The 18,104-nt window shown below is 43.6% G+C and overlaps 1 protein-coding gene across 1 annotated transcript in view; it reads left to right on the forward strand.

Annotated features, from left to right (window-relative positions):
* The window catches only part of LOC126353098 (uncharacterized), a 287,154-nt gene that overhangs the window by 170,626 nt on the left and 98,424 nt on the right, over positions 1–18,104 (forward strand). The window contains exon 12 of the mRNA XM_050002737.1: positions 3,052–3,213. Within this exon, the coding sequence (XP_049858694.1) occupies positions 3,052–3,213 (162 nt within the window). The remainder of the gene's footprint in view (positions 1–3,051; positions 3,214–18,104) is intronic.

An 18,104-nucleotide genomic window follows, 5' to 3' on the forward strand; every position in this document is an offset into this window, starting at 1 on the left:
ACTTCACGGCATCCGCTTCAGAACTGCTACAAATTTGTCGGGCAGTAGACCGCGCCGTTAGAACTGTTAACACAACTGGCACTGCTAAGAGTATCCTACGACTTCCACATCCCTGGCAGCGCGTTATACACAATGCTGGTGAATACTTTGAAGGTTAGTAAAACGTTGAAACACGTATCTGTTTTGTACGAGCTGTAGATAAATAGTTGCCACGGTCTTCATATAATATTACATCCTTTTAATAACACTTATATCCGAAAAATGTTCTTCCTTTCACTCGTGGTCTGTATCTTCCTTCTTCAATATTATTTGGATTTAAAATTTACCTAATTAGACTTCTTTCTCTGTTTAATACGTGTGTGTCAACCCCAAAAGAACACTGGTTTGATAACTATGTTGTGTTGTGTCCGTCTTGTTACTTTAGGTACATTTTTAGTCATAAAAAGCTACTTCCAGATAAGTTTTTTGTGGTGAAAAACATGCGCTGTTGATCAGAAGGACTGTAAACATATAATCGAAGTAAACAAGAAAACCAAGATAAAACCCTTACAAGACGCCAAACAGAAAAAGCAAATAAATGGCATCTAAGAAAAAGAAAAGACATAAAGTGACAGAATAACTTCACTAACCAAGGAGCCCATTGCGAGGAAAAAAACATTCCGAATCGCCCAATAATATCATTCTACTGACATTACTGATTAGTCCCTTTTCGAGTGCAAGACCTTTTGATCTGAATCGCCTTCACTAAAAACTTAGAGATAAGTGTAACTATATATATTATATATATGCGAGGGGCCTTTGATAAGCAATGCAACTCAATTTTTATCAGCCAATTTCAGCTGAAAAAATGCGGAATTTGTTGTGGAACATCGTTGAATATTGCCGCTTTAGCCCCTGTAGTTTCGAGTAGTTCCCATTGGTTGCAGCGCTATACGCAGCCTACAAACAGTCGCCTGTAACGGAAGAGCGTTCCAGGCAGACAGCCGTCATTGAGTTTCTTTTGGCGATAAACAAGCACATCGCAGAGATCCATAGGCGCTTGCAGAATGTGTTCAGAGATGTGGTAGCGAAAAAAACCACGCTGAGTCATTAGGCGGGGCGTCTGACATCATCGCAGCAAGTTCGCGCAAACCGGTCTCATCTCCCGCGTGCCGGCCGGCCGCACACAGCTGTCACTGCTGGATGTCAGAACATGCGGACACTCTCGTTTTAGGTAGTCGACGGTTCACAATCAAGTAAACACATCGATGCTCGACTGGACGTCTCTGTTGGTAATGCCGACACACTCGTCCACCAGTTGGGGCGCTCAAAGTTGTGTACCCGTTGCTTTCCTCGCCGCCTAACAAAATTGTCGTGATTGCTTGCGTTTGAAGAGGCTGATCCTGAGTATTTTTTGTCGAACATTGTCACAGGCGATGAAACATGGGTACCTCACTTCGAATCGAAAATAAAACTGCAGTCCACGGAATCGCGACGTACCATCTCTCCTCAGAAGAAAAGCTTTGCAACTGCACCATCAGCCGGTAAAGTCATGGCGACGATCTTCTGGCACTCTAAAGAGGTTATTCTCTTTGATGTTCTCCCTCAAGGTGCAAAGAACAACTCTGAAGTATTTTGTGCTACCCGCAGGTAATTCAAGGAACGACTTCGCTGTATTCGTCGCCCCAAAAAATGCAAACGAACATCTCCTATTCCATAAGGTCCAACACAAAGCTGCACCCGAGAGACGTTCACAAGAGTTCACTGGAGTGTTCTTCCTCATCCACCCTACAGCCCGGATCTCGCACCTTCCTACTGCCATCAGTTTGGCCCTTTGAAGGATGCACTCCGCGGGAAGCAGTACGTGGATGATGGGGAGGTTACTTATGCACCAAGACGTTGGCTCCGACGTCGACCAATAGAGAGGTACCGTGCCGTCTTCCAGGCAGTCGCACTGAGCGGAGATTATATTGAAAAATAGGTTTTTGTAGCCAACATAGTGGGGGATAATATGATGTATTGGAATCCTGAATAAAACCAATCTTTTTTCAGAAAATAATGTGTTGCATTACTTTCTGAACGCCCCTCGTAAAGTCTCCAAGCCCCAAGTTAAGGCTAAAGTTAAGACTGCACACAAATATAGCCAATGTATATCATGTAAGACACGTTCGTCTAAAATAGAGGAAAACTCTCTATTTAATATGAGGTGACTTTCCTGAGTGTAAATTGCAAACGTAATTAATGAAACCATTCACCAGCGTTTCACGCATGATGTGAAACTTTATATATAATAATACAATAATACAATTGTTTACAATTATTTGTCTGGCCGGGCACAAGCAGGAAGACCTTATGTTAATAGCACCAGGGAAGTCTCAGAAAACAAATGTTGCTCTGTTGTCGCTGATTTACCATACACTATAAAACTTGAAAATGATCGTCCCGATGCCTTTGATCTGTAGATCGTTAGCTACATAGTTGCAACACTAATTTCTTTTATCTAGGCCACTTACTGCCTTCTATTAGTTGATGTCTAGAATATAAACCAAACAGATACTTCCCGTCTTCTAATGAATAATGAAACCCTTCTGCACTAATACAGGCATGGGCATAAATTGAATTATAATTTGGCCTACAGATACAATTAATGTCAGTGTATTTTCCACTGAAAAGCTGTCATATCTTCGTCACTCTCGAAAAATAGAACTACATTTATTAGCAAACAATCAGGTCGTCGTAGTTATGAAGCTGTCACACTTCAGTAGTGTTACATGATAGCGTAAAGTTTTAAATGACCAACGTACATAAATCTCTGTTCCAATGTTGATTAAGATGAGTAGTGTAAATTAACTTGAAGGACACGTCAATCTATTTATCCTGCTATGAAACAAACCATTCAATTTGCGAAACTTTGTACTAAAGAATGGTGGCTTTCGAAGCTACATGTATTATATGTTACATAAATTTTGTTTCATTGTTGCAATTATTTTACGCTACTTCGAGTACTTCCAACTTTTCAACGTGTCTTGTGAACGAATGTCGATTAATGTGTTGGGCCCTGTTGTTCCGCAGTACCCAGAACTGAGCCACACGACATATCCAACGCTGGCCAAGACAGTGTTCGCCATTTTCATGGTGCTGGTGCCCATCCTGCTGCTCAACATGCTGATCGCCATGATGGGAAACACGTACGCGCACGTCATCGAGCAGAGCGAGAAGGAGTGGATGAAGCAGGTCAGTGTTTTAAACATTCTTTAACATTTATCAGCTTCAAGATGCCCTGTTCAGATGATTATAGTCGTTAAAACAGTACCTAACAATTCAGTCTTCAATTAGAAACAGCTTTATTTCCAACCACGAACAATGACCTATCGAATCCTGTGGTGTCCATCTTCAGGCGCTGTGGTGTCTTCATCACACGTACGTGCTAGAGTCCGGCAGCTGCCCAGTGATGAGTACGGAGTCGTCTTGCACTGGCAAGGCCCACTTACAGATTCTTCCGTCTTGCCGTTGTAGCACGATCACGGCGGTCTGTGGGCGATAGCCGACTCGAAGTTGGTTTCAATCCGGACCGCGGAAGAAATTCAGGGTGAATCCAAAATGAACGTTTCATCAAAAACACGTGCTTTTTGAAGTACTTTGATGGTGTGATGTGATGGGAAAAGAATCCTATTCATAATGATGCGTCACCCCATAAACATTACAGTCACGGTCGCTTTAGTTTTGGGTCTCTCTGCTAGGAGCATCGTGACGATGCGAACAGCGAACGTAAATAAGTACGTCACTCAGGCCCACGGATAACAAAAGGTTGACAGTGTTTGATATAGGGGGTAGATGCCTCAGGGTTTTGAATCTGTTGATTGACTATAAATGGGCTTTTATGTCAAATAATGAATTCCGATGGTAGGCTCCCGAGGAGTGGTTCTATTGTCAATATTTGTGTTTTTACATCGACATCGTTCGAATCAATTTGTTTACTTCTGAAAAAATAAGCATATCTACTTGTAAAACATTTCTAACGAAAGAAGCAAAGTATCATTAAAAACTGAATTTACAAACAACGGAAGAAATGTTACTTTTGAGAAGAAATGGGAACAATGATTAGAGAGCTAATATATTTAGATAACAATGGGCACTGAGGCCTCATTGACCGGGCACTTCCATTAGAATCATTTATTACATTTTTACTTTAAATGAATGACGAAATGTACAAAATTATACACTAACTAATACATGTACGGGTACTGTATTCTGACATCCTGCCTAGTGGCAGAGATAACAGCTAAGATTGGGTGGGATTACTCTTAGTTGAGAACTCCAACGTTAGGCACGTTATGGGGCCCCTTAGGGACATGGTTGCCAAGAAGGGAAAGAAAACCAATGTGCGCTCCGTGTGCATACCGGGTGGAGTCATTCCTGATGTGGAAAGGGTCCTCCCGGACGCCATGAAGAGCACAGCGTGCAGCCAACTGCAGGTGGTTGCTCACGTCGCTACTAACGATGTGTGTCACTTTCGATCAGAAGAGAGTCTCTCTGGTTACGAGCGGCTAACAGATTGCCTGCAAGATGGAAGCACAGCTGACCATTTGCAGCTTAGTGGACAGGACCGATTGCGGACCTCTGGTACACAGCCGAGTGGCTGAATCAGAGGCAGAATCTCAGACGGCTCTGCGACCGTGTGGGCTGCAGATTCCTCGACTTGGACCAATGGGTGGTTGGGTTCCGGGTCCCGCTGAATAGGTCAGGTGTCCACTATACGCAGGAGGCAGCTACACGGGTAGCAGGAACTGTGTGGCGTGGACTGGGCGGTTTTTTAGGTTAGAGGGTCTCAGGAAAACACAAGGAGGGCTTCAGTCACAGAGGGTACAGGCTGAACACAGGAAGAACGTAGGTAGATACAGGAACCATTGGTATAACAGTTGTAAATTGAAGTAGCTGTGTTGGGAAAGTACCAGACCTCAGCCGAAATTTTTGCGAAGAACCTAACAGTGTTCCGAAAGGACAGGCTAAACACGGTTGGCGGTGGGGTGTTTGTTGCTGTTAGAAGTATTTTAACTTGTCGTGAAATTGAATTAGATAGCTCCTGTGAGTTAGTGTGGGCAGAGGTCATTGTTGGAAACCGGAATAAAATAACAATTAGATCCTTTTACCGACCTCCCTGTTCAGATGATACAGTTGCTGAAAGGTTCAAAGAAGATTTGAGTTTGATTTAAAACACATACCCGACTCATACAATTATAGTTGGTGGTGATTTTAATTTACCCACGATATGATGGCGAAAATACATGTTTAATTCCGGAGGTACTCATAAAACATCATCCGAAATTCTAAACACATTCTCTGAAAATTACTTCGAGCAGTTAGTTCATGAGCCCACCCGAGTAATAAACACACTTGACCTTCTAGAAACAAATAATCCTGAGTTAATAACGAGCATCAATCATTACGGTTACAGGGATTAGTGAACACAGGGTTGTCGTATCGAGATTGAATATTGTAACCCACAAGTGCTCCAAAAATAAACGAAAAATATACCTATTCAAAAAAGTATATAAAAATTCACTGAACGCCTTCCTGAGAGACAATCTCCACTCCTTCCAAGTTCATAATATAAGTGTAGACCGGATGTGGCTTAAATTCAGAGTAACAGTATCGGCAGTAATTGAGAGATTTATACCAAATAAATTAAAAACGATGCAGCTGATCCTCCTTGGCACACAAAACGGGTCAGAACACTGTTGCAGAAACAACGAAAAAAACATGCCAAATTTAAACAGACGTAAACTCCCCAACATCGGCGATCTTTGGCACAAGCTCGAAATTTAGCGCGGACGTCAATGCGAGATGCTTACAACAGTTTCCACAACGAACTTTGTCTCGAAACCTGGCAGAAATTCCAAAGAGCTTCTGGTCGTACGTGAAGTATGTTAGTGGCAAGAAACAATCAAAGCCTTCTCTGAGCGATATCAATGGAGATACTATCGAAGACAGTGTTGCGAAAGCAGAGTTAGTAAACACAGCCTTCCGAAATGCCTTCACAAAAGAAGACGAAGTAAATGTTCTAGAATTTGAATCAAGAACATCTGCCAGCACGAGTAACGTAGAAGTAAATATCCTCGGAGTAGTGAAGCAACTTAAACCACTTAATAAAAGCAAGTCTTCTGGTCCAGACTGTATAACAATCATATACAACCGTTCTCTCGACGGAAGATCCGTACCCAAAGACTGGAAAGTTGCGTAGGTCACACCAATATTTAAGAAAAGTACTAGGAGTAATCCACTAAATTACAGGCCCATATCATTAACATCGATATGCACAATGGTTCTGGAACATATATTGTGTACCAACATTATGAATTACCTAGAAGAGAATGTATATTGACACACAGTCAACATGGGTTTAGAAAACATCGTTCTTATGAAACACAACTAGCTCTTTATTCGCTTGAAGTGTCGAGTGCTATTGACAAGGGATTTCAGATCGATTCCGTACTTCTGGATTTCCGGAAGGCTTTTGACACTATGCCGCACAAGCGGCTTGTAGTGAGATTGCGTGTTTATGGAATATCGTCTCAGTTATGTGACTGGATTTGTGACTTCCTGTCAGAGAGGTCAAAATTCGTAGTAATTGACGGAAAGTCATCGAATAAAACAGAAGAGATTTCTGGCGTTCCCCAGTGTAGTGTTATAGGCCCTTTGCTGTTCCTTATCTATATAAAATAGTAGCTGCCTTAGGTAGTTTGCAGATAACGCTGTCGTTTATCGATTAATAAAGTCATCAGAAGATCAAAAAAAAAATTGCAAAAAGATTTAGAAAAAATATCTGAATGTTGCGAAAATTGGCAGTTGACCCTAAAAAACGAATAGTGTGAGGCCATCCACATGACAGCTAAAAGTGATCCCTTAAACTTTGGTTACACGATAAATCAGTCAGATCTATAGGCCGTAAATTCAACGAAATACCTAAGAATTACAATTTTGAACAACTTAAATTGGAAGGAACACATAGAAAATGTTGTGGGGAAGGCTACCCAAAGACTGAGTTTTATTGGCAGGACACTTCGAAAATGTAGCAGATCTACTAAGGAGACTGCCTACACTACGCTTATCCGTCTTGTTTTAGAATACTGCTGCGCGGTGTGGGATCCTTACCAGATAGGACTGACGGAGTGTATCGAAAAAGTTCAAAGAAGGGCAGCACGTTTTGTATTATCGCGAAATATGGGAGAGAGTGTCACTGAAATGATACAGAATTTGGGCTGGACAGCATTAAAAGAAAGGCGTTTTTCGTTTCGACGGAATCTTCTCACAAAATTCCAATCAACTTCCTCCTCCGAATGCGAAACTATTTTGTTGACACCGACATACATAGAGAGAAACGATCACCACGATAAAATAAGGGAAATCAGAGCTCGTACCGAAAGATATAGGTGTTCGTTCTTTCCACGTGCTATACGAGACTGGAATAATAGAGAATTGTGAAGGTGGTTCGATGAACCCTCTGCCAGGCACTTAAATGTGATTTGCAGAGTATCCATGTAGATTTAGATGTAGATATAGGCCTGTATCACTCAAAATTTCTAACAGCGATCACTGCTTCTTTATGATTAGCTGCCGAGATCAGCAGCGATGCGTTTGGTCTTGCTCCTTATGATTTCGTCGTCGTAGCAATGCTATAGCGGAAATTTCAGTGCTTCAAAAAGTGTCACTTCACACGACTTGTTGTACCTGACGTCAGTTGGTATCAGGTACCCGAGATCGTATGAAACGAAGCCTGTACACCAAGTTCATATGCCTCAAATAGCTTACCTCGCTTGTACTTACAGTACCACTTTTTATTTCCTATTTTTGATTCCCCGCAATCGATGCTATTATTGTTAAAAATTTGAGTCGCAGAGCATTAACAAATTATTGCAAGTCAAATTCTAGATTTGATATTAAAAAGAATATTCACATCTTTAATGTGACAGTACAGTAAAGGAAACTTCGATAAATTTAAGCACTGTAAGCAGCAGACGAAGTCATCCGGTTTTTTTCAGCAATGTGTAAACAGAGACTGTTCAGAAGATAGACAAATGAAAAAAATGAAATGAGCGTATGGCATCGTTGGCCGGGAAGCCCCATCCGGAGAAGTTCGGCCGCCAAGTGCAAGTCTTATTTCAGACAGCGGATTTCTTCTGAGCAAGAAGGGAACCAGAGGATTTCAGAGAGCTTAGCGCACAAGACAACCGTTTGCACAGGAGCTCATTCAAAATAACTGAGTATGTCTGCTTATACATTTCATATGAGAACCTTACTGCAATAGGGAGAAGGAAAAGTCATAAAATTCAACGACTGTCGATTTGTCAAACCATAGCAAAGAAACCAAGAGGAGCTGGGAAAAGAAATCTGCCGATAGGTAACATTACAGTTTTGCCTATCTTGTGGGATATAATTCTGCCAGTTCAAAGTGCCAAGAAGAAAACTTTACTTGACGTGTGGCAGTATATCTCAGCTGAAAAACAGACTTTCTAAGAGCAAGTACCGAGTGACTAGTGGATTTGCCGTTCTGTCCGGCAAAAACCATTGCCCGAGGGCAGCAAACGCAGCGCTCAGTGTACATGTTTGGCGTAACTGCAACAGGAATAGTGTTAAATTTTTCCTTAGCCTCTTCTTCCGCTCCTGCTTCTGCTTGTGCAGATTTGTATTGTAGTAAACATTATGTGTTTTGACCTGTATGATTGCACTTTCTGAAAATAAGGTTTCTACCTCACCAATAAGTAATACAGAAAAACCAGAGTTTTTCAACATCAGAACGTTGTCACTGCAGACATTCAATGTTATTCATCCAGGAAAATAAATAAAAAATGACATTTTCCAAAGATAACGTATGTATTTGTGCAATAACTGTTAGAAAATGGCGTTTTAACTCATATACAATGCCTGCGTCAAGAAATACCAACTCTATAAGCCTCAAATAGGTGAGCAAATAGGCAAGCGTAGACCAGACAAAATACACGATACTTTAGCAGAATCCCATTTCTCATTCATTGCTCGCTGGAACACCCGCTATTTGTTCGACACTGTGTGAATCAAATTAGTTATTTAATATTTCCTGAATGAAACTATTAGTGTGGACAAGAAAAATTTACGTATAAGTACATAGCTAAAACTGCAGCTGGATCATTGACTGTCTACTTCTCGTTTTAAAATGAAAATAACTCTTAGTGCAATATGAACTTAACATGCGATCACAATTAACATCATAAACCACATATTCTACAGGCTTTAAAAACAATTTCAGTATGTTAACTACACTCCTGGAAATGGAAAAAAGAACACATTGACACCGGTGTGTCAGACCCACCATACTTGCTCCGGACACTGCGAGAGGGCTGTACAAGCAATGATCACACGCACGGCACAGCGGACACACCAGGAACCGCGGTGTTGGCCGTCGAATGGCGCTAGCTGCGCAGCATTTGTGCAACGCCGCCGTCAGTGTCAGCCAGTTAGCCGTGGCATACGGAGCTCCATCGCAGTCTTTAACACTGGTAGCATGCCGCGACAGCGTGGACGTGAACCGTATGTGCAGTTGACGGACTTTGAGCGAGGGCGTATAGTGGGCATGCGGGAGGCCAGGTGGACGTACCGCCGAATTGCTCAACACGTGGGGCGTGAGGTGTCCACAGTACATCGATGTTGTCGCCAGTGGTCGGCGGAAGGTGCACGTGCCCGTCGACCTGGGACCGGACCGCAGCGACGCACGGATGCACGACAAGACCGTAGGATCCTACGCAGTGCCGTAGAGGACCTCACCGCCACTTCCCAGCAAATAAGGGACACCGTTGCTCCTGGGGTATCGGCGAGGACCATTCGCAGCCCTATTCATGAAGCTGGGCTACGGTCCCGCACACCGTTAGGCCGTCTTCCGCTCACGCCCCAACATCGTGCAGCCCGCCTCCAGTGGTGTCGCGACAGGCGTGAATGGAGGGACGAATGGAGACGTGTCGTCTTCAGCGATGAGAGTCGCTTCTGCCTTGGTGCCAATGATGGTCGTATGCATGTTTGGCGCCGTGCAGGTTAGCGCCACAATCAGGACTGCATACGACCGAGGCATACAGGGCCAACACCCGGCATCATGGTGTGGGGAGCGATCTCCTACACTGGCCGTACACCTCTGGTGATCGTCGAGGAGACACTGAATAGTGCACGGTACATCCAAACCGTCATCGAACCCATCGTTCTACCATTCCTAGACCGGCAAGGGAACTTGCTGTTCCAACAGGACAATGCACGTCCGCATGTATCCCGTGCCACCCAACGTGCTCTAGAAGGTGTAAGTCAACTACCCTGGCCAGCAATATCTCCGGATCTGTCCACCATTGAGCATGTTTGGGACTGGATGAAGCGTCGTCTCACGCGGTCTGCACGTCCAGCACGAACGCTGGTCCAACTGAGGCGCCAGGTGGAAATGGCATGGCAAGCCGTTCCACAGGACTGCATCCAGCATCTCCACGATCATCTCCATGGGAGAACAGCAGCCTGCATTGCTGCGAAAGGTGAATATACACTGTACTAGTGCCGACATTGTGCATGCTCGGTTGCCTGTGTCTATGTGCCTGTGGTTCTGTCAGTGTGATCATGTGATGTATCTGACCCCAGGAATGTGTCAATAAAGTTTCCCCTTGCTGGGACAATGAATTCACGGTGTTCTTATTTCAATTTCCAGGAGTGTATATTTCATACGCAGGAACCTATTTCCTTCTTCAGGGTACCAAACGTAAACTGGCCAGCGACTACATTTTTCGTTGCAAAGTTTTCGAAATATGCCCGGTACTTATTTGGGAATTATCACAATAATTAAGGCCAATAAGGAAAATAAAACCAATTCACTATCATACGACGTGCACTCATGACTGCCACGGTGAATTTCACAATGTCTGAACTTCGTATGACCCAATAAAATACAACAAGCTCTTCATTAGCGCTGTATGATCGAAACATTCAGTTTATTATATTTTCCCAGTTATGTTAGTTTTAACGGTATAAATGTATTTTACGACTACTGAACCCCAGTTTTTCTGCCGCCAGTACGTCCCAAGTCCCTTCTTTGTGTACAGATATTATACTTTGGTTGATTTTGTATTACCTGTCCACGTTCCCTCGGTATGTAGTTCACAAGAAACGGAAACTTGAATGAATTTATGTCTAATGAATGACCAGATGAAGACTTACAACCGACGACATGTGGGCAAGCAGTCTTCGTGTTACTGATATGACGGCCATCTAGGACACAAACAGCTTACTCACGTAGCGATTAAGTGAGACGTGTTGGTGTGACAAGGGCTGCAAATTCTCCATGGCAGTGCTCTAACTGCTTTTCCTTTTGACGATGAGAAGAAAACGGTACTTAGATATGCGAATTCGATATTTCCGCTTGTTACGCCATTGAGGTCTTTTAGAGCGCAGCGTTTGATTGACAGTGGCCCCATTCTCTCCGCTATCTGATCTGATACCAGCTTTACTGATTTCAAAGTAACACCTGTGCTAGATGCCACAAGAAGCAAATACTGACAAAGTCCACACAGGACTATCGTCTGAAGTGTAAACTGTAGCCATCGATATACGAGTGGTCCCTAAGAGTCGTCAGGGGCATTTTCTCCCGTGTTTATGCAGATATCTGCTGTTTCGTATTTGTGAAAGATAGCTGGAATCAGTTCAAATATTTGCTCATCACTTCTTCATTGTGACGCCCGGCGTCGGCGGAAAGCGTCGGTTCGTTTCGTGTTACGAAGAAAATGATTTTAAAATCGTAATTTTACGTGTCCACTCGACAGAGGCGTCCCAAATGAGTCTAATGCGATATTCGTTGTATCGACCTGTGTTAGCAGGAGCAGTAAAACACAAAGGACGCCCACTACTCGAGCAGCGGTCCCACCACCCCGGCTCGCGCTAGCTGCTGCCGCGTCGCAGAAGCGCTGCTCAGTCACTGCTGGAATACTGTCATCCTTCGTGATTCACTGCCCCTGTTGACACGTATAGATAAAAGAATGTGGCAGTAGACAAAATTAGGACTGCGTTGTCAAGCGGGAAAGTGATATTGTCATTTAAAACTTATTTTGTTTATAACTGCAAACAAACGGACGCTTTCCGTCTAAATTGGACGTCACTTGAGAGACGTAATGATCTTCATTTGTTTTGGCTGACTCCAGCTACACACTGCAAGAACGAAACTGCAAATGTCTGCTGGAACACCAAAGAAAAGGCGCCTTACGACCCGTAGGAGAGACACTTGGTGTGTCAGTTTTCTGAGCGCATGACTTCAAAGATAGTATAATTGTGGGACGAAAGCATGGAAGGATCAAATATTTTCTGGTGGACAGTGTCTTAAAGAAGACATATGCTTAATATTGCCATCATGTACACTACTGGCCATTAAAATTACTACACCAGGAAGAAATGCAGATGATAAACGGGTATTCATTGGACAAATATGTTATACTAGAACTGACATGTGATTACATTTTCACGCAATTTGGGTGCATAGATCCTGAGAAATCAGTACCCAGAACAACTACCTCTGGCCGTAATAAAGGCCTTGATATGCCTGGGCATTGAGTCAAACAGAGCTTGGATGACGTGCAAGTTACAGCTGCTCATGCAGCTTTCTACACGATACCACGATACCCCAGTGGTACCCCATACCATCACGCCGTGTGGCACACCAGCATGCCTGTACAGGACCTGCTACATGCAGTTGTGCATTATCCTGCTGAAATGTAGGATTTCGCAGGGATCGAATGAAGGGTAGAGCCACGGGTCGTAACACATCTGAAATGAAGCGTCCACTGTTCAAAGTACCGTCAGTGCGAACAAGAGGTGACCGAGACGTGTAACCAGTGGCACACCATGCCATCACGCCGGATGATACGCCATTATGGCGATGCCGAATACACGCTTCCAATGAGCGTTCACCGCGATGTCGCCAAACACGGATGCGATCATCATGATACAGTAAACAGAACCAGGATTCGTCCGAAAAAATGACGTTTTGCCATTCGTGCACCCAGGTTCGTCGTTTGAGTACACCATCGCAGGCGCTCTTGTCTGTGATGCAGCGTCAAGTGTAACCGCAGCCATGGTCTCCGAGTTGATAGTCCATGCTGCTGCAAACGTCGTCAAACTGTTCGTGCAGATGGTTGTTGTCTTGCAAACGTTTCCATGTGTTGACTCAAGGTTCGAGACGTGACTGTGCGATCCGTTACAGCCATGTGGATGAGATGCCTGTCATCTCAACTGCTAGTGATACTAGGCCGTTGGAATCCAGCACAGCGTTCCGTATTACACTCCTGAACCCACCGATTGCATACGGTCATTGGATCTCGACCAACGCGAGCAGCAATGTAGCGAAACGATAAACCGCAATCGCGATAGGCTACAATCCGACCTCTATCAAAGTGGGAAACGTGATGGTACGCATTTCTCCTCTTTACACGAGGCATGACAAGAACGTTTCACCAGGCAAATCTAGTCAACTGCTGTATGTGTATGAGAAATCGGTTGGAAACTTTCCTCATGTCAGCACGTTGTAGGTGTCGCCACCGGCACCAACCTTATGTGAAGGCTCTGAAAAGCTAAAAATTTGCAAATCACAACATCTTCTCCCAGTCGCTTAAATTTCTCTTCTGTAGCACGTCATCTTCGTGGCGTAACAATTTTAATGGCCAGTAGTGTACGTAAAAGATTACGTTGTCTCCTTGAAGGCGGTAGGTGCAAACTTTACAACGGGAATTTTTGTATTTTGTGGATGAGCGGACGAAAGTGAATCTTAGAGCTTTTCAGTAAAAAAAAATGCCTAAAACACCATAAATTGCTGACTATTATTTGACGCCATTCGTTGGGGAGATGATGTTATGTCTGATAGTGTGAATTAATTAAGTTAAAAACTAGATAGGTTTTAAAAAAATTACCTAGGTCGTTGTTTAATCAGGCAAAACTAATTTTTCCTACTTTCTGTAAAGCTAAAAAAAACTACCTAGGTCGCCATTGAACCAACTAAAACTAATTTTTCCTACTTTCTGTGAAGCGAATACAGTTTGGAAACCACCGTTTATTCCTATAAACTTTTTGAGTCTTGAGGGCTGCGACAGAACCATTACCGTAAATTTTTGTTTCGTCTTGCATAGGATAGCAAAATTTACTTATTATCTGTAAATTAGCAGAAGGCAGTGAAACATTTACTTTTATCATTCAAATATTAAGTTGGGCATAGGTTCGTAGAGTTTTTCCATACGTTAAATAAACACAACAAGTACACATAGCAGACATTTTAGTCACCAATAATACACTGAAGACCCAAAGAAAGTGGTACACCCGCCTAATATCGTGTAGGGTCCCCGCGAACACCAGAAGTGCCGCAACACGACGTGACATGGACTCAACTAATGTCTGAAGTAGTGCTGGAGGGAATTGACACCATGAATCCTGCAGGGATGCCCATAAATCCGTAAGAGTATGAGGGCGTGAGGGTTTCTTCTGAACAACACGTTGCAAGGCATCCCAGATATGGTCAATAATGTTTATGTCTGGGGAGTTTGATGGCCAGCGGAAGTGTTTAAACACAGAAGAGTGTTTCTAGAGCCACTCTGAAGCAATTCTGGACGTGTGGGGTGTCGCATTGTCCTGCTGGAATTGCCCAAGTCCGTCGGAATGCGAAATGGACATGAATGGATGCAGGTGATCAGACAGTATACTTATGTATGTGTCACATGTCAGAATCGTATCTAGATGTATTAGAGGTACCATATCATTCCAACTGCACACACCCCGCACCATTACAGACCCTCCACAACTTGAACAGTCCCCTGCTGACATGAAGGTTCCATGAATTCATGTGGGTGCCTCCACAACCGTACACGTCTATCCGATCGATACAATTTGAAACGAGACTCGTCCGACCAGACAACATGTTCCCAGTCATCAACAGTCCAATGTCAGTGTTGACGGGCCCAGGCGAGGCTTAAAGCTTTGTGTCGTGCAGTCATCAAGGGCACACAAGTGGATGATGTTTCATTGAATGGCTTGCACGCTGACACTTGTTGATGGCCCAGCAACGAGTGCTTGTGTTTCGTTGAACGATTCTCTTCAGTCGTCGTTGGTCCTGTTCTTGCAGGATCTTTCTCCGGTCGCAGCGATGTCCGAAATTTGATTGCTGATATTCACGGTACACTCGTAGAATGGTCGTACGGGAAAATCCCCTCTTGATCGCTACGCTCGGAGATGCTGCGCCCCATCGCTCGTGCTCCGACTGTAATACCACGTTCAAATGGTTCAAATGGCTCTGAGCACTATGGGACTTAACTGCTGAGGTCATCAGTTCCCTAGAACTTAGAACTACTTAAACCTAACTAACACAAGGACATCACACACATCTATGCCCGAGGCAGGATTCGAACCTGCGACCGTTGCGGTCGCGCGGTTCCAGACTGTAGCGCCTAGAACCGCTCGGCCACTCCGGCCGGCCCAAGTTCAAACTCACTTAAATGTTGATAATAACCTGCCATCGTAGCAGCAGTAATCGATCTAACAACTGCGCCAGACACTTGTTTTATATAGGCGTTGCCGACCGCAGCGCCGTATTCTGCCTGTTTACATATCTCCGTATTTCAATACGCATGCTTATACCAGTTTCTTTGACGCTTCAGTGTATGTTCCCCTTTACGTTTACAAGAGTCTGGCGGTGCTGGGATAACCTTTCGATTCCGTGACTGTAGAAATCACGTGGCTTCGAGGCGAAGAACTCGTCGAGCCATGGTTGGAGCGCATTTTCATCCGGATAGAAAATCCCATGAAAGTTGTTCGATACAGAGCGGAAAACGTGAAAAATCTTTGCTCACAACATCATACGAATGAGGTGGGTGCGAAATGACTTCCCAACTCAACTCCTGTATACTGTTTTTTGTCAGTCTAGCAGAATGCAGCAAGACCTTACCGTGGATTAGCATCACTTTACGCAGTCTTCCTAGTCACTGTTCTTGCACTGCGCCTGCAAGATGCCTCAGTTTTTGACAATAAATGTCAGCAGCGATGGTAACACCTCAGGGAAGCAATTCGTAGTGCACCGCACCGTCGCTGTCCCACCAGACACATAACATTATCTTTTGTGGACGCGCGCAGCTCTCTGTACGGGAGTTGCTGCTTTGTTTGGGCTCTACCATTCCTTTCGATCCCTTATGTTAACATAAAGACACAATTTCTCGCCACCAGCACCGATACAGGCTAGCAGTGGGTGGTGCTGTTCACGAGCTAATTGACGACGAGCGAGCAGAGTTGCACATATGGCCAACCGCTGATTTTTTGTGATTTTGGTTTAGACTAACCGGGAGCCGTAAACCCGATTTTTGAGGCTTCCCTATTGTACGCGAATGTCGCACGGTGGTGGAATGATCACAGTTCATCACTTTTGCCAATTCTGTAGTGCAGTGACGTGGGTCATCGTGGATTAATGCGTTTAAACGATCTTCATCAAACGCAGAGGTCTCCCTGAACATGGAGACTCACTAATGTCAGAACGATCCTCCTTAAAACGAGTAATCCATTTTCTTACCGTGCCCTGTCCAGGGGCATTATTACCATACGCGGCGCAAATGTTTCTGGCTGCCTCTGCTGCTGTCACCTTTCCGCTGAACTCAAACAGGAGAATATGTCGAAAATATTCCGATTTCTCCACTCGGCACTCCATTTTCTAGCGTCCACAGGTACACTCCATCTCCAAATGACAATGTGTAAACTCAAATAGCAACAGTGAACTATAAATGAAAATGGCATATAAACCTATAGAAACCGCTATACCTTCATACAAAACAAAGGCGTTATAAACTTATGCACCAACCTATAACTATTAATAGTTTGTTCACAAAAAGAAGGAGGGGCCCAAGTGCTGAGTCGGCAGAAGTCGTTCGGCTTCGGCTCGCCCTTTTTTTGTGTCCGTCCGTTGCCAGTCTCCGCGCTCTAATCCAGAATATTCCTTGTGTAGCCGCTGCAAAGTGATTGTTATTCCCTACTGTACTGTGTTGCGCATTAAGACATCTACTGACGAGTGACGAAGCCATCCCTTGCCCGTGACGGCCAGCAGCAGATACACTATCCACTCGTCGGAAGAGGGCAAGCGGTAGTACGTTACGGAGTGGCGCAAGTAGATAATACTGTCAGTGAATGTTGCGAGCAGGAGGGTAAAAATAGTTGTTCCACTCTCTCTTCAGCACTGTGAGAAGAATACAGAAATTTTGCAAAGATAATCGTCGGAAATTACCATAAACTCCCAGCAAAAATAGCTTCATTTCAGTCAGATTATTCTGTTCGACAGTGTTTTGAATCTGCATTCTCTTTTGTCTGAATTACTTTAAAGCGGTAATTTTATTTGCGTGTGTAAAATTACCGTTATTGATTGCAATATTGTTTCCCTAAGAAGGAGATTTATTGAAACCAATATGCAGTTGTGTAGGTTACGTTCCCAGGTATTATCACATCTTGAAATCGTGTACCCTGCTGGGCAGTCGTTTACGACTGATACAACAGAATTTCTTATGATCCACTACATGATTAAAGCCGCAGTAACAATGGCTAATATCACCACAACATAAGTTTAACTACTGACTCTTTTTAATTTAGAGTTGTCTATGAAAACTGACACGCCATTACTAACAACAACCATCATTATTCAATATGAAACTATCACTTGACGCAGTTAAAACCAAAGGACGTAAGCGACAAAATCATTCTGTGTCCATTTGTTACATTGTCTACAGTAACCATCAGATGCAGTGGCTATTATTGAAGCTATGTATACAATATCTGTGAGTTAAATTCAGAATGTAATGCTCCGCAACGATTCTATCAATAATCTAGTCAGTATTTATGACCCTCTACCTCCAAGGGTGTCATTGCATCCCTTCGACTTTCAGTAAGGTCGGGTTTGGAATGATCCACTACAATACCATACATAATTGCAATATCTCCCACGGGGATCTGCTTGGTAAGGAATAATAATACACAGGTAAACAAGAACAAGGGTTTATTACGACTACAGTGGAGAGATTTAATGACAAAGGAAGATTCAACTAAAAAAAATAATACAAATGTTC

The sequence above is a fragment of the Schistocerca gregaria genome, chromosome 1 (assembly GCF_023897955.1).
Source record: "Schistocerca gregaria isolate iqSchGreg1 chromosome 1, iqSchGreg1.2, whole genome shotgun sequence".
NCBI lineage: Eukaryota > Metazoa > Arthropoda > Insecta > Orthoptera > Acrididae > Schistocerca > Schistocerca gregaria.